This window comes from Barbus barbus (assembly GCF_936440315.1).
Source record: "Barbus barbus genome assembly, chromosome: 15".
NCBI lineage: Eukaryota > Metazoa > Chordata > Actinopteri > Cypriniformes > Cyprinidae > Barbus > Barbus barbus.
Genome location: NC_136743.1, coordinates 7,788,454 through 7,814,661, shown reverse-complemented (window position 1 = coordinate 7,814,661; position 26,208 = coordinate 7,788,454). Strand labels below are relative to the sequence as shown.

General features: G+C 38.9%; 1 protein-coding gene across 2 annotated transcripts in view; it reads right to left on the bottom strand.

Moving 5' to 3' along the window:
• Positions 1-26,208, bottom strand: part of LOC306880858 (adenylate cyclase type 8-like) — a gene marked incomplete at its 5' end in the record, with an annotated part of 58,108 nt that extends 31,900 nt beyond the window's left edge. The window contains 7 exons of one of the 2 annotated variants that reach the window (XM_079434654.1): positions 5,150-5,420; positions 5,673-5,831; positions 7,600-7,727; positions 11,774-11,885; positions 13,612-13,742; positions 15,920-16,069; positions 24,597-26,208. In XM_079434654.1, coding sequence (XP_079290780.1) covers positions 5,150-5,420; positions 5,673-5,831; positions 7,600-7,727; positions 11,774-11,885; positions 13,612-13,742; positions 15,920-16,069; positions 24,597-25,457 — 1,812 coding nt within the window. The remainder of the gene's footprint in view (positions 1-5,149; positions 5,421-5,672; positions 5,832-7,599; positions 7,728-11,773; positions 11,886-13,611; positions 13,743-15,919; positions 16,070-24,596) is intronic. The other variant, XM_079434653.1, reaches the window with a different exon arrangement.

Below are 26,208 nucleotides of genomic sequence, written 5' to 3'. Positions count from 1 at the left end.
GTCAAGACAATCTCCTGAACTCCAAACTGAATGTCAGAATGGGAAAGTAGGTGATTTAAGCAATTTTGAGCGTGGCATGGTTGTTGGTGCCAGACGGGCCGGTCTGAGTATTTCACAATCTGCTCAGTTACTGGGATTTTCACACACAACCATTTCTAGGGTTTACAAAGAATGGTGTGAAAAGGGAAAAACATCCAGTATGCGCCAGGCCTGTGGGCGAAAATGCCTTGTTGATGCTAGAGGTCAGAGGAGAATGGGCCGACTGATTCAAGCTGATAGAAGAGCAACTTTGACTGAAATAACCACTCGTTACAACCGAGGTATGCAGCAACGCATTTGTGAAGCCACAAAACGCACAACCTTGAGGCGGATGGGCTACAACAGCAGAAGACCCCACCGGGTACCACTCATCTCCACTACAAATAGGAAAAAGAGGCTACAATTTGCACGAGCTCACCAAAATTGGACGGTTGAAGACTGGAAAAATGTTGCCTGGTCTGATGAGTCTCGATTTCTGTTGAGACATTCAGATGGTAGAGTCAGAATTTGGCGTAAACAGAATGAGAACATGGATCCATCATGCCTTGTTACCACTGTGCAGGCTGGTGGTGGTGGTGTAATGGTGTGGGGGATGTTTTCTTGGCACATTTTAGGCCCCTTAGTGCCAATTGGGCATCGTTTAAATGCCACGGCCTACCTGAGCATTGTTTCTGACCATGTCCATCCCTTTATGACCACCATGTACCCATCCTCTGATGGATACTTCCAGCAGGATACTGCACCATGTCACAAAGCTCGAATCATTTCAAATTGGTTTCTTGAACATGACAATGAGTTCACTGTACTAAAATGGCCCCCACAGTCACCAGATCTCAACCCAATAGAGAACGCCAAATTAAAGAACGCCAAAACGGTATTTATTATTTGAATTTTATGAATTTGGCAGAAAGCTGATACTTTGTTTATTAAAAGGCAATGGAGCACAAAGCTTATTGCGATTATTGGACGGAAAGCACACTACAAATAATATGAAGTTCACGCATTAACAGAAAACAGCATATAAGTTCTGGATAACAAGAAACCATATTAATATCGATTATAAACAAGAATTTTTCACGATATTATTAATGGCCACACAGCTGACAGCTTTACCTGCTGTAGTTAGTTCAAGTTGTGCACGAAATAGACACTTTTTTTCAGCACTTCTCCATAATTTTCGATCACTCTGCTACAACTTAAGCTGCCGTTTTTAGCAGGTGTGCCGTCAACGCTGGTGTTCGGCAGAGACAAGGACTGTTTGAAAGTGTTTTTACCTCTAAAACTTTAATGTGCAAAACAACCAGGAAAAAAAGGCATTCCAAGCAAATTAAGACATAACCTGTAAATTTAAATAGTCACCAGTGGCGACCTCAGCAAAAATATCACTCGCAAATGAATATTTTTGGTCGCAAATGCGACTGTTTTAGGCGCAGTCTGGAACCCTGATGGGTCAGGGATACCATGATAAAAGTAGAGAGGTGCACTTCTCTTCTTCTGTAAGTCATTGGCTCTACCAACAGGGGCACCAATAAACAAACGCCTGGTTATTAATATATATATCAGTAATATACAGCTTTAAACCTGGAGAGCACAAAAATTACGTCCCAATCAGTATTTCTCTCAAAATTTAGATCCATGTTTTGATCTAGATTTATTTATTGATTTTGGAACACAGGCATTGCAGAGGTATTTTGGCTGATCAATAGTAAATGCTTTCACTACCAAATACAAAAGATGAGGTCTCTGTTAAACTCCAAAGGAAATACTCTCAGGTAGCAGTGTTTATATGAATGTGTGTGTATGTGTATGTTTTGAGTCCATGAAGTTTTGGATTACACACAAAAACACTGTGTGAGACACTAAATCCATTAACAGAACCACCCTTCGGCAGAACACACACACATCCAAACACCCACCAAAACACACATTCACTCACTCACACATACACTGTGGCTGCAATGCGTCACTGAGGACAAAGCCTGAACAGGGAGACGAAGAAGAGAGAGGAAGAGGATGTGAGATAAAGGAGAAGAAAAGAACAGCAGATGAGAGGAGAGACAGAGAGGGAGGGATAAACGGAGCGTGAAGGAGAAAAAGAATCCTGTTACTGCCTTACAGACATTCCTGTTGTCATGGAGACCAGACCTATAATCTTACATACACAGATGAACATGTCAGCATACTTCTGTTTGAACACATCTAGAATAGCTCAGACATACACACACACTCGTCTAATTAACGTGAAAGCTTGTGATCTCAGCTGATGTGTAATTGGCTGGTTGCCCTGCCAGTCATACAGTGAGAGCTCTTTGATGTGTTAAGATGACTGCATGACAAAGGCAACAAAAGCGCCGCATTAATCAAAGACAACATTCCCTTATGTTAACCACGTCACCATAGCAACAGCCTGGCAACTCTGCCCACAGCAAGAGAGAGTTCTGCATCATAATCAGCAGCACATGCCACGGAAACCTTCTAGAACATTGTTGTGAGCCATTCAGCCCTGAGAACTCTTCAGAACACAGTGCCTGCCCTACAGGCTTGAGAACCCCTCCAAAACACTTTCCCCATCTTGCAACCTTGACAATCCACAAGAATAGTGTCTTTACCCTACAGTCTTGTAAAAACTCTAAAACCGGGCTGTGATACTCAGCTCCTGGAGGGCCACTGTCCTGCAGAGTTTCGCTCCAATCCTAATTAAACACACCTGACCAAGCTAATCACAGTCTTTAGGAGTGCTAGAAACTTCCAGGCGGGTTTGTTGGAGCTGGTTGGAGCTAAACTCTTTGATAAGTTTGATAACTCGGCTCTAAAACACTGTCCTTTCCTTACAACTTTAAGAATCAGCGAGAACAGTCCTTACACCACAAGTTTGAAAAGCAGCTGGAATCATCCCCCTGCCTTACATACTCGAGAACCCTACAACTAGAACATGATTTCTGTCCTAAAGTATTGAAAGCACTCAAAAACATTGTGCATAGTCTACATCTTTGAAAACCCTAAGGAATACTGTCACTGCCCTACAGCTTTGAGAAACATTTAGAACACTATTTACCTTATAGCCTTATTGGAACATTGATCCCGTCAACAGCCCTAAGAACCCACTTAAACACTGGCCCTAAGCCTCAACATTGAGAACCCTTTAGAAAACTATAGTCATCTTACAGCCTTGAAAATCCACTAGAATACTGTTCGCTGGAACTCTGTTTCCATCCTACAGCCCCGACAACCCAATAGAAAGTTATTCTTACACTTAATCCTTGAGAACTCACTGGAACTCTGTTTCCAGCCTTGAGAGCCCACACAAAAACTGTCCTTACCCTACAGCCTACACTACGTATCAGTTAGAACATATTCCTTATGAAACAAATTTGAGAACCACATTGACAATCTGAACCCTCCAGAACTCGGTCCACACCCTAAAGACTTGAGAACTCACTACAACACTTTCCACACAACATAGCCTTGAGAACCCGTTACACCATTGCTTTATCCTTCAAACTTGAAAATCCTTTAAACCTTTGTCTTTACTCCACAATCTTGAAAAACAGCCACTGCCCTTACCCTGAGACTTGAGAATGAATGTGTGTAGACACTGTCTAGTCCTACAGCTTTGAGAACTCTCTGGACTGTTCTTACCCTGCGGCCTCAAAGACACTCTTTAACACCTTACTCTACAGTTTGAGAACACTTTAGATCATTGTCCCCATCTTACAAAATTGGAAACTCTTAGAACACTATCTCCGTCCTGCAGCCCGTAAAATATTCTAGAAAAACATCCTACAGCCATGAAGAACTTCTAGAATGCTATCTAATAACAATTCAATGCCAAACAGTTCTGAGAGTCCTCAAGTGTGCCGTTTTAGAAGGTTCTGAGGCTATAGGAAGAAGGTTCTGAACATAGGTATTCAACACTGATCTTAGGGACCCACTGTCCTGCAAAGTTTATTTCCAACTTGCTTCAGTATACCTGGCCTGTGACTTTTCAAGTGATCCAGAAGACCTTGATTAGATGCTTCAGGTGTGTTTGATTATGGTTGGAGCTGAACTCTGCAGGACAGTGGGTCCCCAGGAGCAGGGTTGAAGACCTATGTTTTAGAACCTTCTTTCTACAGCCTGAGAAGCTTCTAGAATAGAACCCTTTGAAAATTGTCCTCAACCAACAGTCTAGATGGCCTTTTAGAACACTATCCTTCACCCTACAGTCCTGAGATCTTCTAGACTAGAGCACTATACCCGTCCAACAGCAGTAAAAAAAAAAAACATAAGCCATGCTAAAAAGATCTAGAGACCTCTGTTTGTACACTGCTTTTCCATTGCATGTTACATTAACATTGAGGCAGGAAAACTGTTCTAAAGGATTCCCAAACCTGCATGCCAGAAACAGTGTTTTCAGAGTATATATATTCACATTTTAACTTTCCTTGGGGAGGTACTGTCACTGAGTAATTGTCTAAATCTCTAACTTCAGTGTAATTAATGATCTACTGCGTGTAGAATATCTAAAATCTTAAATTAGAATCTTCATGTAAAGAAGAACATTTAGGGGCCGTTCAACAGAATACATTTCTGCATCTAAAAAAAAAAAAACATAAGAAGCAGGGCAGAGGAATGAAAAATTGTCTCCAGACACATTTTGTATTACATTTTGAACTTGACTGCCATGTTTTTAGATTGCTGTGTAATGTGAAAGTTACTGCAAAAGATGCGAGACACAAATGGAACGGTCAAAGATGTCCGTCTAATGCATATTTACATAGAAAATCAATGGATAAGGCAGCACAGTGGAATGCAAAAACCTTTTCTATTAATAGCACTTTGCAAGTCGATTTACAGACCAGATCGACATATAGGTTATGAAGTAACTACATACAACTATCCTGAACAAACCAACCATGCAGGAGGAACATGAAAGAAAACAGAGAGATGTGGAAATGAATCAGGAGCTCACACTGAAATGAAAGACAGGTGCAGTGAACAGATACAGAGGCCTCAAGTTAAGCTCCATTTGCCTGCAGTGTTTGAGGTTCAGAATTGCTGATGTTGCATTAATGCGTGTTTTCTTAACTGTGCTTGTTTGGTTGTTTGCTTGTGTGTGTATTGCACTCACATTCTGTTTGCCCACTATGTTATGGAAGGGAAGTTCAGGGCTCCATGTTCCCTCCGTGAAGGAAGTGTTAGAGGTTCTGTGATCTGATTGGTTGGTGGAATCTCTCATGATGTCCTCTGGCAGTGCGAGTAAGCTCTCCTCTGGCTGCTTGATCAGGAAGGTCTCGATGTTATGCCTGCGCAGGAAATCGTTGCGGTCCTTACCGTGACCCTCCTCCACCTCATAATCTCCGTTCAGACAGTCTAGAGCCGCTTTAGAGATGTGAATTCTCCTGAGGGGGTCGAAATTAACTACAGATTCATCTCACACATCCAAAACAAAACACCTTTTTCAAAATGAGAATAAACAAAAACTCAATTAATTTCCTCCCACACAATTACACAAGAGGGGAAGGTGTCCATAAAATATCTCTTTTCCATCACAGTTGAGCATATTTGAGGGCTAATGGATAATCCCACTGTACTTCCTTACTTTTTAATCACCAAAGAGAGCTTTTGTGCGCACAACTGTGTGTGTATCTTACCCAGGTATTCCCCCAGACTCCAGTTTGTTGGCTATGTCGACATCCCAAGACCAGACGTCAAACTGCCATTTCCGCAAACCAAGAACTCCGCATAGAACCGAGCCAGAGTGGATGCCAATGCGCATGTCTATGTCATGCTTTGTACGTGAGCGCACATACCTAAACATACAAATACAAAATGTTTAGGATGGATAGCTAGCTAGCTGTGTTGCAACTCTGTAATGCAGCCGCTAAACAACTGTTGAGCTAGAGAAGTAACACTGGGTTTATAGGCAAGTTTAAATACACATCATACTATTACTCCTGAACCGGGTAACAGGCAGAAGTAAGTGGCTGTTTATAAAAAGTGGAATCAAGGTCATACTGTCACTGCTGTGTGTGTGTTGAGTGGTAGTATGAGTGCTGTGATATCTGACAGCACTCACACTAGTGCAGCACACACATACACACCTGCTGAACAAGGGCCTCTCATCTGCTATCTAGCCTCTATTAAGGGTCAACAGGACTGGCCTAATGGCTTCTCTCTCTGTCATTCACTCACTCACTTTACCTTACTACAGACATACTTTAGACTTCCATTGTTTTAAAATAATGCTAATAATACCTAATACAGACCAATTCAAATGCAACCTGTGAAGCATATATTAATGTTAGACAAACTCAGATGTAACCTGTGAAGCAGATATTAATGTTATGTCTCATTTTGTGCATTCCTTTGCCCAATTTCCAACCTGTAGGAAAGAAGCATAGCTAATGAGTTCCCTTTACTTGCCCTCTTGTCATCACCAGTTGGTATGACTTTCTTCAGTTGAAAGCAAAATAGCTGGGGAGTGAAGCTGTCCAGCTTCGAAAAGTTCCATAAATGCATCTTAAAAATAGTCCATACAACTCATGCACATTTGACAGCTTCTCAAGACATTCAACACCTTTGTGTGCAACTAACACATGAAAGATCTTTATACACTGACATTATTCTGCTCCAGTGGGCCATTTACCACTAGGATTATTGAATCAGTGAGATGAACTCGAGAAGATCAGTCTGATTCATGATTCGAATCATTTAGGCAAGCTTTGTGAACTGGATCAACTGATTCTTAGACAAGATCTGAATCAATAGAACGATTCAGTTACAAATTGGGCATTATTACATTATTAGTATGGTGGATGTCAAGTAGCTGCGTTTCCATTACCCTTCAACCCTTGCGCAAAATTAAATTGTGAATTGAAAATACTCCCAATGGAAACACATCAATTTCGCAAAAACTCCCATACATTGCAAAAAAACGTTTTTACACTCGCATCATACATGGTCGCTCTTATGTATTAGGGGTTTTCCTTGCTACTAATGCTTGGACACACTTCTGTGGTGTATCACGGCTCTGACATGGCTGTATTAATCGTGTGATTAAAAATAATGGCTAGTGTGGTGGCTGCTATGGCTTAAATTTTGGTCTGTTCACCACAAAAAGTCATAGTATGGTTTCAGAAGAAATGAAATATTGTGAAATATTGTGAGTCATAGGATCATTTTTAAGATGCTTTTTGTCATTTTGGAGCTTGAATGATCCCATTCTTTACTCACATTTATTAAAACAATGGAAAATCTTCTGAAATGTTTTGTGTTCCATGTAAAGAGGAAAGCTGTACAGGTTTGGAAAGCTATAAAACTGAGAAAACAATTTGAATATAGTATTTGCATGTGTCTCCTGAGCACTAGGCTATTATATCCACGTTCATTTTATAGATATATACTCAACTATGTCAACACTTGTCTCATTTGTGTCTATTTAAGCAATAAAATCTCTCAGCAATCTGGTCAATAACCTGAGCAATAAAATCTTGCTCTTGGAACATTATATGCTTACTGAAACACTGAATCACTTATTTAGTGCTGGCTGGCAGTATAAAACATGAAATGTTTCATTACCTGATGGTTTTGATCATGCTGAGGCCCATCTCAACACAGCAGTGGGCATGATCCGGCCGAGGCTCGGGAAGGCCGGAAACACAATAATAACAATCCCCTAGTATCTTGATCCTCAGGCAATGGTTCTCCTAAGAGGAAAAGGAGAAGAAATTTTTATATTTAATATGTCAAACTGTTGACAATATTTTTATTTAATACAACTGAATCAATCAAAATACATTATGTTATCCCAATACAAATAATTAAGGGTAGAATAAGGTAGAAATAGCTGTTTTTTAGGTAACAATTGCAGTTTCACATTTTACAGTGTGAGAGTGATATATGAGGGTTTGAACATTTATAACCGTAATTGCCCTATAATTTCCACTGCAGTCTCTATCTGTTCTAGTTATCTCTCAGCCTGCCAGGTTTTTGTGTAGAGCTCAGAGAGGGTGCTAATTATAAGGCCGCCACTCACTCATTCGGTCTCTCTGAGATCCATTACTCATGCCTACTGCCCTATTAACGTCTTTTCACAGCTCAGTAAACGGCTGTATGGAAACAAAGAGTCGTTACGCCCGTAACTGTCAATTGTCAATCGCTAAAAACACCACCTACAGCCTGATTAGCTCTGGACTGACTCATGATAGCATGTTTGAAGTACTAGTGCTAATCTACAGGCTAAGTGCTGCAAGCTAAGTGAATGCCTTTTGCATAATCAATACCAAACCGTGGGCCATTTTAATGGATATAAACACAGAAACTAGCATTAAATGCTAGTGTAAGAACACACTCCATACTCAAAACATCAACATTACGGCATGACACTAATAAAGAACCCATTAAATTAAACTTAAACCTGCTCTTAGTTGGGTTGAGCCTTATGGAAAAAGTACTGTGGTAGAAGATTGAAGGTATCAGATGGTAATACCATGGTATTTTTATATACACACACAACTGTTCAAAAGTTTGGGATTGGTTTCATGTTTTTTTTTTTAAGGTATCTTATGCTCACCAAGGTGCATTTATTTGAGCAAAATTACAGCAGTATTCTAAAATATTATCACGGTTTAAAAAATAATTTGTATTTGATGTATTTTAAAATATATTCCTGTGATGGTGAAGCTTATAAGTAATCATTACTCCAGTCTTCAGTGTCACATGATCCTTCAGAAATCATTCTAATATTCGGATTTGCTGCTCAAGAAATATTTTTGATTGTTATAAATGCTTTAAAACGTTTTTGTGGAAACTGTGATAGTCTTTTTAAGATTCTCTCAATAGAAAATTCAAAAGAACACCACTTATTTAAAATAGAAATTCTAAGGCATTATAAATGTCTTTACCATCAATTTTGATCAATTAAATGCACACTTACTGAATAAAAGTATTAATTTCTTTAAAAAAAATGTAATGGTAGTGTACCATTAGTAGCAAATGATTACCATACTCATATTATTCATAGATTTCTGTAGGTCAAATGCTAGACCATGCTGCTTGCAACATCAAGGCCATGGATTAGTTTCCAAGGGAACAGACATAGTGATAACATAATATAGTACTCCAATATACAGTAATTCATTAAATATCATGGCATAACCAGGGTATATGTCCAAAAACAGGGTATTTCTGTGGCACAAGTTAAAAAAATATACCAACTTTTGTCAGATGTTTAGTGTTTCTATATCACTCGTTTAGATCATATGTCAACTAACGAAATGCTTAATGTACATTTCCCATTAGGCAATGTGAGGCCATAGAAGAAAAATAAAGAGCTTGGAAGAGACAGACAGCAAGAGAGCGAGACAGATTTATGGAAGATAATGCTACTGTAAGACAGGGTCTTTGGCGTTCAAAATGTTGTCAGGATGTGGCATGACGCAAGCAATCAAAACCATTACATCTGTAAATGTTGAATGCGACAGCTCAACCGCACAGTTAACCAGTACAGCACTAACCGCACACGTCAAATCTCTGAATAAACATTGCCATCGGGAAAGAAAATTAATACTGCTCATCACGATAAACACTGCAGCAAAATTTAATACAACACCAGGCCTGCTCGCATGAGTGAGACGGCAGATTCACACAAACACGCGCAAGGACACAAGGATTTTTAAATATGACATACTGATACAACCATCTGCAAGCACACATATGCCACATTTGAATATCTGCATTATGCATCAGCAAGCCACTTTATGGTTGGTTAATCTCCAATGATTATTGTACTGACTCATGAATAAGATTACTGGAGAGTTGCAGCACGAGGATGGAGTTTAATATTCTTCATAATGCATTTATTTCCTCCTCCATTGTGAACAACAGAACAAAAAAAAAACACATTTGTTAATTACACAAAATCAATCTGCCCGTATAAATGTGTGTAAGTAATGTTGTTCTTTCTTCCAAGGGCAGCTATCAAGATTTGCACTAGCTGTTGACAGTTGTACCCTTGCGCTAACACACATCCTCTCATATATCAATGTCATTAATGTTGGGGACGCGGCCACAACATTTTTATTTATGTGCCTTTGCAACAGGCATTTAGCACATCAGTACACTGCAGGGTGAGCCGGCACATATTTCAACCTCCTCTGTACTCTAACTGAACTCAGTTTATCTGGTGCCACTATAAACGCCAAGCCAAGATATGCTGGCACTGCCCTTGGCACACAAATATAACACTTCTCTTTGTTTCACACATCCTGCATTAAATATGTGCAAGCGAAGCAGGAGTGTAACAGCAATTTTTTAGGTAAACAGCACTGACTTATGTGAATAAAGCACTAAAATAAGCATAATTTACATAGAAAGGTGTGTTGAATGACAATGACTTAAAGGGATAGTTTGCCAAAAATTTAAATTGTCATCATTTACTCACCCTCATGTCGTTCCAAGCCTATAGCTTTCTCAAGAAGACATTCTGTTAGTTTTTTGTCCATACAATGCAAGTCAACTGGGGTTACTTTGTATGTACTTAAAATGTATGGACAAAAACAGTTCTTTAAAATATCCTCTTTTGTGTCCCACAGAAGTCATACAAAAACAGTGTAATAAATCAGTGCAGACTGATTTCAACTGGTTAAACTGAAGGATTATTACAGAAGGATAAGACACAAGTTTGTGAACAAGATCCGAGTTTTTGGGCTGAAATGCTCAAGTGGATCAACTATTTAATGAATTTGTTCTTCATTAAAAATAAAATTCATTCAGTCTTTTCTAATGTTGGGATCAGAAGGAAGGCAACGCAAACACTGTTTTTCCACAACTTGGCACTGCACAGCGTCCTGTTGTCTTCGGAGCATCTTTTTGAGCACTTTTAGCTCAAGATTAATTCAGCCCTGATGTCATAAAGAACGATATAAAAAGTCATTTTTACCAACAGCCATTAGCTTATATAATCAATGTCATATTAGATGACTGATGGATTATTTTCAATTGTATTTATAATATAGTGTAGAGTGTATTATCATGCTTGAAACGAGGGGGCTGTATGAAATATTGTATTATGAATTATTTTTTTCCTTTTTATTTATTTTTTGTGATGAGCTGCTGTGACATGTGAATTTCCCTTTGGGATTAATAAAGTTAATCAATCAATCAATCAAGATCTGCGTAGACCTGCGCGTTCGCTTCTCTCGTAAACACTACATGCACGAATCGGTGGGCGGGACTAATCAGGCAGTGATGTAGAAGCAGGTGTTGATCTTCCTCTGCGGAGGCAGTGCTAATCCACACTATTACATCATAAAGTAGAACATACCACAAGCTGTCGTTTTAGCAGATTGTCTTCAATATAAACTGTTTTTAGACTAATGACAAAGTTTTGAGATCTGACCTCTTATATGTCAAAAGATAAGACAGGGAAAGAGGGAATTTTGGTTTCTTAGTTCATGACCCTTTTAGACAAGCATGAGATGTAACGCCTAAGTAGAAGAACTACTCAACTTAAAAATGCTAATTGTTTTAAATGGCAAGGTAATCTTCTTACAGAACCATCAGCATTTCATGGCAACACTTGGATATCAAACAAACAATATTAAATATACACAAGCCAGAGACTAATTGTGATATCCAAGATACAAACAGCATGACTTAATTAATTTCCAACTGCTATTTCAAGGACCCCAAAATGACACTGTGATGTGGCTTGCAGATTTGTCATATACTGTATGTGTGTTAGGTCACTTACGTGTGCCAGTCGATCAAAGCGTGCAAAGAGTTCATTGAGCATTCGAACGAGTTCCTGAGCGGAGAGTGTAGTGGAGAGATTGGTGAAGCCCTTCACATCAGCAAAGAGAATACTGCACACAACACACATGCACATAGATCAGCTAGAAAAATCACGACAATTTTCCCAAACATTTTACAGCCAATCAGTGAATTTTAATCCAAGATAAACAGGCAAAACTTCATAAATATACAAGCTAATTGTACTAATAAGTTTAAATATACTAGCTATGCAAGCTACTGATAAAATATTTAGGGTTAGTAATTTTTCAATGCATTAAATTGATCAAAAGTGACAGTAAAAACATTCATAATGTTACAAAAGATGTCTATCTCAGATAAATGATAAATACTGTTCTCTTGAACTTTCAATTTATCCAAAATTCAAAGGGAATTTCAAGCAGTACAACTGTTTTTAACATTGGCCATGTACACACTACAAGTTGCAGGAGTGACAACCGCATTTAAATGCAGGAGTGAGTCCCGTAAATTATCGTTCCATGTGTGTACAGAACAGCACTCACTCCCGCATTTGTAGCCATAGCAAGCAACATTCTGTCGTCTTGCGGGAATGAATAAAGGTTTAGCCGTTTGTTATGTGCCATTTTTTGACTAAAGACTCTTTTTGTCCGTCGATTTTAACTAAACTACCGCTGATAGACGTGCTGCATTGTGTTAATGCTCGGGAGGCTGCTTTAGAGAGCGCTGTCTTGCAGTGTTGCCATGTCCTCATATTTACAAGCGTTTTAAGCATGTTGTGTGGTTTTATCTCATAAAGATAGGCACTTTATGAAATTAATAAAGTGATCTGTTGTGGATATGAGATTTTTTTTGGTGTTATAAATATTTGGTGTTTATGGTGCATTTGGGTGTTTTAGTGTTTTTTGTGCTAGTCCTTGTTTGTTGTTGTTTTTTTCTATGAAGATCGGGCAACACTGACACTTTACCACAGGGTTCATGAGTGCAGCTAGCCCTGTGCTAAGTTAAGACTTCTTTCATGGTTATTTTCTTGCATCACACACACAGACGAAGACACCGATGCACGTTCAAATGCATCATTAACAATTAGTTGTTCAGTTCAGTTCCGTACACACAGCGTAGAATTTCTGTAAATGCTATTGTCACCACCTGTATTTTTTGGGAGTTGTCACTCCCGCATTTTAGTGAATTATGTGTGTACAGAACGCCATTAAGGAGTAAAAGGTGAACTGACAACCGAATTTAGCTGCAGTGGGTATGTGGCCATTGATAATAATGAGAGATGTTTCTTGAGCACCAGATCAGCATATTGCCTGAAGGATCATGTGACACTGAAGACTGATATTTGCCATAACAGGAATAAATTCTATTTAAAATACAGTAAAATAGAAAACAGTAGTTTCAAATTGCTACAATATTTTACATATAAAACATCACTGTTTTTACTGTATTTCTGATCAAATAAATGCAACCTTGGTAAGCAAGTGATGCCTTTAAAAAACAATTTAGTAAATAGTGTAAAAATAAGGGCAAGCCATTAAAAATGGCCAAAATGGCTTCATTTAGGCTCAAATGGCCATGAACTGGCATTTTTAGGGCCTATTTGGTGCTCTTATGGTGACTGACTGTGCTTAACTGGGCTACTTATTTGGGTTATAAAAGAGAGTGACTCAGCCATAATCAAGGATGACTGAGCCATAACAGCGGGTGACAGAGCTGGAATGGTGGGCGACCGAGCCTTAATGGCGGATGACTGATTCAATTCCATTTGACTCTCTTCTATTCAACTCATGATGACTGTACCACAATGGAATAAATTACCTCACGTTCTCATAGCGGTGAATGTAGATACGGTGAAACTGGTGCTGTAGGGTCTCGTCCTCCACGTTGGCCATGTCGTTAATCATCTCCAGCACTACAAAGCGCGGCAGCACCGACAAGACCAGACGCTCCTAACACAGGTGCAGCATGGGTAATGTGCTTCATTAAACATGAGCTTAAATCATTCAGTCAATGAATGCACACTTACACAAAAACATCATTTTCATATTATACACATCAATTCCCTTTTAGTTTTAACCTGTTTACAAATTCAACTAGTTTACCAGTCTTACCTTTAAACTACTTTCAAATGATAAGGTAGAATTTCATTAGCAAACAGTTTTTTGCATTATTTTATTATTTAACACAACAAATTACAATGTGATACAGTTTCTTTTTACAGCTTCAAGTCATTTTTATCCAGTGTTAGTTCCCTTAATGGTTCACTGGTCAATCAAATAACCCCAGGCATCCAGCACACAGGGCTAAATATAAATGCATAACAGTGTCCAACAATTTCCCAAAAATTTTAATATATTTATAATTCAGTACAATGTGCTTTTACAAGAACATATGCCTGCCAAATACATTAAAGCTGAAGTGTGTAAATTGATTTGACAAACAGTTCCCAGTCTTCCATTGGTTGGACTCGAAAACCAAGCCATTGGTTGAGCCAATATTGTGGTGTTGGGCTGGTCAGATGCATAAAGAAACAGCAATCACAGCGTTTGCAATTTTTATGAGAAATATAACTAACAGCTGCCTCTCCATATTAGTTTGGCTGAGGTAGGAGAAAGTATTTTCAAATATCAAAAAATTACACACCTCACCTATAATTCACCTTTGTGATGCTGCATGGATAAAGAGCAGGCACTGCAAATATGCATTCAACAAGCCAGAGTTTGTACTCTCACCACTGGCTGGGTTAAAAGCAGGGGAAATTTGGATGGATGGACATACGAAAGAAGAGGAAATGCAAGCGCGCGCACACACACACACACAGTGGTACCAGCATGGGCTCCACTTGACTGGCAAATAAAACCCACTTCAGCAAACAGCCGGAGAGCTCTCAGAGAAAGAGATGGATGGGGGGAGGGGGGAGACGGAGAGAGATTCCCTAAGGAGTCTCGGAACCTTTCTGTCCCCATGAGATGCTGTTCTCATCTTTAAATCAATTACTCTCACTGCGGCCCATTGCTGGTGAAGGAGTGTGATATAGCAACATTACGTTTGTGCATGAGTGTGCACACACTTTTAAAAGGTTGGGGTCAGTCAGAATTTTTTGGAAAGGAACTGAATATTTTTCCTCAGCAAGGAGGTATTAAACTGATCAAAAGTGACAGTAAATACATTTAAACTGTAACAAAAGTTTTCTATTTCAAATAAATGTTGTTCCTTGAACTTTTTTTTATCAAAGAATCCTGAAAAAAATTATCACATGTTCAATAAAAAAAAAAAAATCAGGCAGCACAACTGTTTTTACACTGATAATAATAAATATTATCAGGATCATGACTGAAGACTGGAGTAATGGCTGCTGAAAATTCAGCTTTGCCATTACAGAAATAAATAAAATTACATTTTTAAATATACTCAAAAAGAAATTTTAAACTATAATAATATTTTATAATATTACTGTATTTGTAATCAAATAAATTAAGCTTTGTTGAGCAAAAGAGACTTATTTAAAAAACATTGAAATATTCGTACCAACCCCAAACTTTTGAACAGCAGTTGTATGTGTACAGAACTGTCTTTTTTTTTCTTTTCTTTGTGTAGTGTTGTACAACCCTTCACCATAAACAAAAATTTACCATGGAAACCACAGTTTCTGCCAAAATGCCCAATCCAATGATGGATATATTGTACAATCATAATAATAGTTGAATTTCTTTTTTGATGGCAGAGGCCAATACAATGCTAATGTAAAACAGAATTCAAGTCAATTCATAGCAAAAACTTATACAATTATTTATTTAAATTTAAAAACAGAAATGGTTTACCCTTCACTGACAAAGCTGTCGGTAGAATATACATTTCTCTTAATTGATCAAAAAGACAGTTGCCAAAATGGTCAAATAATGGCTGATTAATTGGCATGTATGACAGATAAATGTCAATCACTAGGAGTAATTGGTATTTTGCCAGAAAGTATGGTTAGCATTGCAATTTGAAGAAGTTTTGTTTACCACACATACAGTATGCATACACTTCCTGGAAACATCCTAAAGCACGTGAGCCACAAATATGTTTACATGCGTCACGCGAGTGTGTGTGAAGGAAACTTTTAAAGTTTGTGAACACTAACCTGTCGCTGGTTCTCGGTCTCCAGGCGGAGACGTGCCTCGATGCACCTGCGTGTCTCCAGAAAGGCCTGTCGCTGGGCGCGGTCTGACAGGTAGCTGATAAACATCCCTGCAGTGTTTATACATAAGAACAGCAGCACCTGAGCTAACAGCTGAAGAGAAAGAGAAGAAAAACAGAGAATTTTACCAACCTTAAGCAATTAGAGAGCTAAACTGCAGGTGAAACTACTCTACATCCATTTATCGGCTGTATATGACCATCTGTGGAATTTCACACTGGAAACTCCAACACAAAAACAGCATAAACAGTGTCCAAAATTAATATTTTGAAACATGAGCTAATGGCGAGTGAACTGAAAACATTTTCCAGCAATAAATATGAAACGGTCTCTTGAATTTTCAATAAAAATATATTTTGGCATTACGACAATGGGAAAATGTTGCTGTTTGCTGTTCACTGTGTCATTGCCAGCATTATCGTGCAAGATGAACCTGCACAGTGATGCAGAGAAAGCATGATTTTGCCCCTCATATTTTAATTTTGGTGGATTAATGTAAAGAATATTTCCTCATTTAGCAGTTACCAGCCACTGCCAAGTAAGTTTATTTACTCGCAAAAGGCTTTTTTTTTTCTTTTGCATTTGGCAAGTGTAAATTTTAGACCCTGAGCATAAGCATACAAGAGAAAAATACTTAAATGCTTATTTTAATTTAAACATAATATTATTCCCTAGGAGACAGAAGCTAAATGTCATCTTTCTATTTCACACAAACACACACAGAAACACACATGCACATACATAATTGCACATTGATGTGAAATTAATAAATGTCAGTCATATACTGAGGCAGAGTACAATATTTGACAGTTAATAAGCATGCTATTACTTTAAATGTACTCATTTAAAAGCAAAAGCAAAGAGTTTTTTTTTTAAACTGTCTTTTTTGTTCGCTTCAGGTCCAATTATTTAACTGTTTAACTGTGTCACTGTTTAGATTAATAAATTCATGCATAATTCAAACTTCATACACACTGTGATTTCCTTATGATAATTGTGTCAAAATATTTTGAGTCTATATAAAGCTAAAACCATGCTGATTTTTCATTGCTGTTTTTTGTCTTCCTTGCCTTGCATCTTATGTACAACTACGAACTGAACAAACAAAATACATTTACAAACACGTCACTTTCTTCAAATAATTTGTTTGTTTTAGAAAAAAAAAAAAACACGAATTAGATTAGCTGTTCTTCTACATTACCAATTGCTTTCCATTTTTTTGACTGGCTTATCACAGCCCAGTAGAAACCAAGCAAACAAAACAAAGGACTCATCCAGTCCATCCCCTAGGAGGAGTCACAGAGATCAGAGAAAATTGGGGATTGATTCCAAATTGACTCATAAACACAACATGTTTAAGTTATTGAATTTGGATTAAACCAGTTAGCCCTCTGAAATCAATAAGATATCAAATATACTAGCTTTCTAATAAATGTAGACACATTTTCATATAATACTGACAGTTAGGCCACAAAAAACAACAACAACAACAAAAACAAACAAAGATGAATAAAGCCTTCCAAAATTGTAATTTCCAGAATTATTGGCTGGCTGCTAAGAAATTTCCAGGGCTCAACAGAGTGAATATATTGTATTTACAAGGTGCAATTAGTGTCTAATTAGGCAGTTTTGATTGTATATCAAGACTATATACAGTCACCAACAACATAAGATACACTCTTTATGTTTTCCAGTAAAGTAGCCACAGAGGCATAGCAAATATGTTATACACACAGAGGTGCATATTTATATTTAGACATGGGAACAAACACTGTTAGTTTACTGCATTTGGAACATATACTGTCATGCCTCTCGGAGGAATCCAAAAATACACACGTTTTACCAAACATGTCTTGAAATCTCCGGAGAGTATGATGTAACCACCTGCAATAATTAACACTCTAAAACAATCACTGCAGAAACATGTTTAAGCATGTCTCCGCACCGATTACTACAAAAGCCTCATAGGCATTTGTGTGTGCGTGTATGTGTGCATGTCGGTGAGACACATCCCTCATGGGAATATAAATTTTATGACTGATTAACAAGCCCCCCATCCTTTACAGTTTCAATTACTTCAGGTTATTTTTGTCCCGTGGGGGCATTAAAGGGCTACCATTTCAGACAGAGGCCCTAATTAATACAACCCCTCCAGTACACACACACACAGCAGAATTAATGCAGTAAACATCATCAACATTCAAGAATCAAGCTAGCATGCAAATTGACTAAAATATGACTTTTAATAATTGTAATCTTTGCTGTTTGTAATTTTAAATGATATTTACAAACACAATCAACACCAGCATGCACTTTAGCGATGTGTGTGTAATAATATACAATAGCGCACACACACAGAGATCAGTGATGTGGACAGTTTTAATAGGAAAGCTCATTATTTCAGACTTTTCCTATTCAAATCACTGTCCCTAAAAAACAATCTCACATTGCACAAATCCCTCTCCATATATGAAAACATGAACAGCCTACAGACTAATGAAGATGAGTCTTTGTGCATTTCTTAGAACATTACTCTTAACCATATAGATGGTCAGTTACTCTTTTTAGCTTTTAAATCAGTTCCCCACAGGTGTAGTTCATCACAGTAATTATGGCTATGATCCACTAATATTCAACAAACAGAAAGTGTCAATAATTTGGAACAATGTATGTTTTAAGCATAAGAAATATCTGTTTGTGAAATGTTTTTTTACAAAAAACATATGGAGGTCTAAAATGTAACTGTGACAAAGTTTAAAATAAACTTTTTTTTGTGAGGTATAAAGTTATACTTATGAGAAAAAATCAAAATAGTTGTGACTTGTGAGACATAAGACTCAATTATGAGAACTAGTCCCAACTATTACACACAAAATCACTATTATAAGAAATAATCTCTAATGTGAGATATGGATATGCAACTGAAATATAAAGGTGCAATTATTAGAACAAAAGTCCCAATTGTAAGATATCAAATCCCAAATGTTAGATGTAAAGTTGCAATTATGAGAAACAGTCCAATTTGTGAGATATAAAGGCAAAAGTATAAGAACAGGTTTAATAGTGCTTCTGCTACCATTATTTAAAATAAATGCCTTTTGAATTGGTATTTTACTTATGAAATTATATTAATTTCTATGTGCAGCATAAATATGAAAATATGTTTTGGGGCCACTGTACATTTCATACAGTGTGTGTTTGTGTGTGTGTGTGTGTGTCCATCAGCTAAACACAGCAGGAGAATTAATAGAACAAATCTGACTGTAAATCACTGACTTTTAAATAAATACTTCAAAGCAGACATGCACACACAAACACAGTGCACTTCAACTATAGTCTTTAACACCATAATTATCTCAGCAAAGTACAGTGATATCCGTCAGCATGCAGCAGAAATCGTTAAAAGAGTGATTGACTCCCATTGACTGCAGCAAATAAATAAAAAAATAATAAAAAATAAACTGCATAGTGGCTCATAGACCAACAGATCTAATGAAACTGTTTATATCAACACTGTACTCCAGCCAGAGAGTCTTCGCCATGCTGAGGAGCCGAACTGAGATTTAATTAACACTCCATTTAATTACTGGGGTTGATTACAGTTGTAAAATGCTGCCTCTGAGATTTCCAATAGATGCGCTGCTGTCCACTGATAATTTAGCCGGTGAGTAGAAACATTATAATGCCCAAATGATAAACTTTGAAATTGAAATTTGACATTTGGGTTTTTTTTAAGTGCTGTTCTGCATGCAGCCAGTCTCCATGGAGCATCTAAGCAAATGCACTTTGGGAATAACTGTATTTTCAGTGTTGCTCACTGTAGCCATGATATTGAAGGAACGGTTCACCCAAAAATGAAAATTTGCTGAAAGTTTACTCACCCTTAAGCCAACCAAGATATAGATGACTTTGTTTCTTCATCGGAACAGATTTGGAGAAATTTTGCATTACATCACTTGATCACCAATGGATCCTCTGCAGAATAAGATGCCGTCGGAATGAGAGGCCACACAGCTGATTAAAAACATCACAATAATCCACAAGTAATGCAGATGACTCCAGTCCATCAATTAATGTCTTTTTAAGTGAAAAACTGTGTGTTTGTACGAAACAAATGCATCAAGGAATTTCAACTTTAAACTTTCACTTCTAGACAAAATAGAGTCAGTAATCCATACTATTGCTTCCTCCAGCAAACAAAATCCAGCCCCTGTTGTCATCTCACATCCAAATCCACTGACACACTTGTTTAGAACTGTTTTGGACTATTTCCACTTGCTTGATCTGTGCATATTTCTCTCCTGATACAGATTTAGATGACATTTTCAATGGAAAAATCAATATTATGGATAGAGGTCTCATATTTTATCCATGAAGCAACAGTTTTAAGTTAAAAATGTCTTAATAATGGATTTATTTATTACAAACACAGATTATTGATTCATAAGACATGAACTAATATACTGGAATCATGTTTTTTTTTTTTCCAGTTATTTGGACTCTCATTCTGATGGCACCCATTCACTGCAAAGGATCCATCGGTGAGCAAGTGATGTAATGCTAAATTGCTCTTAATCTGTTCTTAGATGTGAGGTGAGTGTGAGTACACTTATAGCTAATTTTCATTTTTGGATGAACTATTCCTTTAAACCCCGACAACCTTTTCCTCTGAAAGCTAAGACCTTTAAGTGCTATACAGAAGAATCGTTGCACCTATAGAGCACTTTTACTCATTTTATTCCCAGCACTTTTCACTGACGCGGTCAGGGTTAATCACAATCTATGTTAAATGACTGTAATGGTCAGAGTAGATGCTGTATTTATTTTCATTATTCAATCTGTTTAATATGTTGGCGTTTTTATTCCACTGGCAATTTACTGAGAGATGTATTTTTAAGGTTACTAACTGACACCCAAGTACACAACAGCATTTTGATCTGTTGTTGATATTATTATTGTATTAACACAACAGTATTTAGATTTATTTTGAACAGTAAAGTCTACTTCTATCCATCACAGTCTCATTGTTGTGTCAAATTAAATATTACTGAGCTCTATTATGAAGCCAAAAACTCACCACTGCATTTCCATTCCGGCTTTCTGCCATTTCTTTAATGTAAAACCAGGACGATCCAGCTTTCTCGCTGGAAGCTGTTGAGGTCTATCTCAGGCATTTTCCCTAATCAAACCTGATGCATCGGACTGTTACTAATCCAGAACGTGTTGCCCTCTACAGTGTAATACTGATCTCAGGACAACTTTACACTGTCATTGTTAGCAGCAGCCGATTGTTCTGAAGGTTTTGATTACACGGCAGGACCATCTACAATGTCAGCGATCAAGTGCTATATTGAAAAATACATTATTAATCACTCAGACATAAAAACTTTTAATTGACCAGGCAGCCTGCTGTTATTGATCTCTGTACATGTGTGAAAATATGTGACCTCTCTCTTCACGTCTGCTGAAAACAGCGGCTGCAGCAAGCTGTCTGAAGTTATTTCACTCCGAATCCTCCCCTTAAACTAAACTTTGTTATATTAAAGGGTTACTCCACCCCAAAATGATAATTTTGTCATTAATCTCTTACCCCCATGTCGTTCCAAACCCGTAAAAGCTTTGTTCGTCTTCAGAACACAATTTAAGATATTTTGGATGAAAACCGGTAGACTTGTGACTGTCCCATTGACTGCCAAACAATTACAAACAACATCGCACGGATACCTCTTCTACGTTTGTTTACGCTTTGATTTGAAGGAAAACAGCGTATCCTTGTGGCACCGCTGACAAAGAACAGCGTACGCAGTTTGCGTCCAGCAGATATTCTCCAAAATGGCACTACAGTGACACGGAGGAGACAAATTGTTGAATAATGTCGTGAATTTTTTTCTTTGCGAACAAAAAGTATTCTCATAGCTTCATAACTTTAAGGTTGAACCACTGATGGCAGATGGACTATTCTGACTATGTTTTTTATACTTTTCTGTGCCTTGACAGTGTTAATTGTTTGGCAGTCAATGGGTTAGTCACAAGCCTCCCGGTTTTATTTAAGCTTTTACGGGTTTGGAACGACATGGGGATAAGTGATTAATGACAAAATTTTCATTTTGGAGTGGAGTAACCCTTTACGTATCATCTTTCCCTCAAGTCAATGGCAGATCACAGCATATGTAGGGCATCAATGTTTGGCATGGAGCGCTGCCCCCACAAACAGTGCTCTACTTCTCGGTTACACGAAACAAAAGATGCTACCTTTACTTCTTATATAGTTATATAAAACATTTGCACATATATATTGGTCACATTTAAAATGTCTGCATTTCATTGCATTAGATACAAAATATTGAACCAAGTCAAGTCTGCAAACAAATGATGCTAGAGCTTTTCTCCGATCTAACATCACTTTTTTATTTGTAATTACTTTTTTACCGATTGCTCTCAAGGGCATTTTCCGTTAATATATGAAGTTAGCTCATCTCTCATTCATACGTCCTAGCAGAATAACCACTGGTGAATTTCATTATATATAATTGTATACATATACACACTACTCTTCAGGGTCTATGTTTGGGGTCATTATGATTTATTTATTTTTTACATTAATTAATATGTTTATTCAGCAAGGATGCATTACAATTGAACAAAAGTGACAGTATGTTATAAAAGATTTGTATTTCAAATAAATGCTTCTTTAAAAATAATTTCAGTTTCCACAAAAATATTAAACAGCTGTTTTCAAAATTGATAAAAAGAAATGTTTCTTGAGTATCAAATCAGCATATTGTAATGATTTCTGAAGTATCATGTGACACTAAAGACTGGAGTAATAGCTGCTGAAAATTCAGTTTTATATTCACAGGAATATATTACATTTTAAAATATATTCAAATAGAAAACAATGCTTTTACGTTGAAATAATATTTCACAATATTACTGTTTTACTGTATTGTTGATCAAATAAATGCAGCATGCAGTGAGCACGGAAGACTTAAAACATCTTAGTAACAAGAGATATATATGTATGTGTGGGTGTATTTATTGCCAGTCAAGCAAGATTTGAACTCGCAACCTCTCGTACTGAAAGCAGGAAACACTCGTCTGACCCACATCATCACCCTGCACTTTTTCTATCGACAATCTGTCCTACTGCACACAACACTCTCACACTAGTCTGGTGGAGTTTGTGAAGTGTCTTATAAATGATTGATGGAGACCCTGCATGAGTTTCCATAACCCCAGAGAGAGCACAAGAAAGCAAGCGCACGCTACCTGACGTCCATCTTACCCAGACACTGACGACATTCTACATACGTAGCACTAAACACCGAAACAGGTGTAAGGTCAGGTCTGAGGGTGTGTGTGCGAGTGTGTCTTGCAGTATGAGCGAAAGAGAAGGAAACAGAGATGGGAAACGAAGAGATGCTGGCAGACAAGTGTGTGAGTCAGAGAGCCCTTCTCAATATCTCCCTCCCACGCTTGCTATTTTTACAGTCTACCTCACAGCATCTTCGACCACTGCTTGGACACACACACACACACACACATACATTTTTGGGTCTGATTGGCTGAGTTTGGCTATTTTGACCTGAATCTGCATACAGACATCTGGATCTGGCCAGAATCTGTGCATGAAAGGACACCAAACAACTCTGTCTGTCTGCCTCTCTCTGCTGTGATCACAGTGAATAATCTTTACACACTATAATTAACTCGCACGGCTTCCTGTCTCCTCACTGTTGCGTGTGTCTGTGCGCTTGTTTTTGTGTCCAGCACATTTGCTTGTTTGTGTACATTGTGTGTGTGTGTGTGTGTGTGTGTGCAGGTGAAAGCAACAAAATAAGTGTAGTGCCACTATGACTAAATTTAAATGTGATATGATCACATGTGGAGTGGCATGACCTAAGGGCATCTTGTCATTTAGAATCTCTTAGCATCTGACAGAGAGAAAAAGAGGCTTTGCTGATCAGGATACAAACACATGCAACCATGCCAATGCAATGTATAAGGGATAGTTCACCTAAATTCTAATCATGTTGACCAAAACCTGTATAAACACCGTGGAGCACAAAAGAAGAAATTTTGAAGAACACTGGTGTCCAAACTACTTTGAACCCCATTGACTTTCAATGTAAAGACAAAAAGACATTTTTCAAAATATCTTTTGTGTTCCACAAGAAGTAAACGACGTTTGTGTTTTAATTTTGGGTAAACTATTACTTTAATTCTCTTTTATTTTTGTAACTTTTGTTTTTTGTAAATATACAATTTGTTTTGCAAATATGTCTTAATAAATATATTGTAAGAACTCACAATCCTCAAGCTCTCCTCAGATGTTATTGAAATGAGTATTTGACTGCAGTGCTCTAATATGACTGCTTTGCCGCATTCACGAGCTCTTTTTGACCTTTACTGACCTCTATAATTTAAACCGTAAAAACAAGCCATCAATATCAGACAGAACTGCACGATGCAGTCTGCGAAGATCGACCTTAAAATGTCGCTTTCAGCACCATGCTGGATGGACAGCGACCGTTGCGCTTTGATTAAATGCCTCGAGCGCTGAAAACATCCAGTGTTGTACCCAAACTTGGCATGATGCAATATCGCACATAGATTTCACCTGATTCGTGGAGATCTGTGCTCGAGGGGGCACCAGCAGCTGGATCGCGATGTGCAGCGCGGAGGTCAGCAGTCCCGCCACGATGGCCCAGGTGAGAGGCAGCGGCAGCATGCTGTAGGTGGCAAAGAGCGTGAAGAGCACGTACCCTATCCCATCCCCGAGCAAACCGTAGCCCAGTCCAGTCGCGAGGATCTGCGTGGCCATGGCGACCCAGGTCACCGCGCCGCTGTACTGCAGGTAACCGTGCGAGCTCGTGTCCTTGCGCACCACCACCAGAGCGCAGATGACCACCTCGATGCCCGTGAAGAAACCGAGCAGCATTCCTTTGATCGGGTCCATCGGCGTGGACGCCATGGTCAGGTGCAGCACGAGCAGGGTCAGCTTGGTCACCACGTCCAGAATGTTCATGACCACCACCGACTTCCGTCGCTGGCCCAGGAAGTAGCGCTGGTACAGCCGCTCGAGGTCCCTGGACTTGAAGGCGTAGCGGAGCGTGGGGAAGATGACCCCGCGGTACGTGTAGCCCCAGCTCAGGAAGAAGTCGGAGTTGCTGGGCGCGCAGTCGATCTGCAGGAAACCCAGGTCGCTGCTCGAGCGCTCGGGGAAGACTTTAGTGCCGCCGTTGTTGTGCCGGTCGCTCACCGACGTCCTGCCGGCGGATTGTTTGCGCGAGCCCTGCGCGTGAGGCTCGTCCGGTGAGGCGGGATTTGGGCTATGCTCGTGAATGAAGCGCTGCTCGGTGATGTGTCGCACGGCGTTCTGCCACAGCAGGCGCTTCGGTCGGTTCCCGTTGCTGGGGGTCTTGTTGATGGTGTAAAGCTCTTCGCTCGCGCTGGAACAGCGAACCTCAGACAACTCCATTGTTCCCAACGCGGTTCTATTTACCCACGCGCGTTCTTAGACCAGAGACAGCGAAGACGAGCAGGTGTGTGCGAGGAAGAGTGAAGGCGAACCGAAAGGAGAGTGGAGAACGCATCGGGACAAGCAGACTGGTCCCACGGCAGCTGCCGCTCATCATCATACGTCTGGTGCTCCGCGAACGTCAGAGCGATTCGGTGGCGCTGGCTCGTGCCATTTGGCTGCGCAGCGCTACAGCATGGCATGCGCTCGCTGGCGTGCTGAAAAACAACGCATCTTAACGCGGTCTGACGAAGAAAATGCCCCCCGTTGTCTGCGTTGCTGCAAAAGGTCTTGGTGTGGCTCTTTTCTCTTTAACGTAACCAGAGTGCACATACAAGAATGTTAAGGAGTCCTTTCCACAACGCCATACCGCGGTACAGACCAGTCTTTTCCGATATGCGAGTCTTCTGTGGTATGTTTTCTCCTCAGGAACTGACTCCAGGAATCTTTGTCATATCCAGAGGTGAGGTTTAGGATTGGAGGAGTGTCGAGAAGACCTTCCTCTTCGTCAGTTTTGGGGATCTCCAATAGCAGAACCGGATATGGAGTGCTGAAATCTAAGAACAATATCACATAAAACAAATAAACAAACAAGCAAGCATAAACAACAGAAACGTCTGTATCAGTCAGTGAAGATGCTGAAAGCTTGTGTGATGTTATACAGAAGCATTCAGTTCGACCGCGCTCATCTGGTGGAGATGGTATTTACACT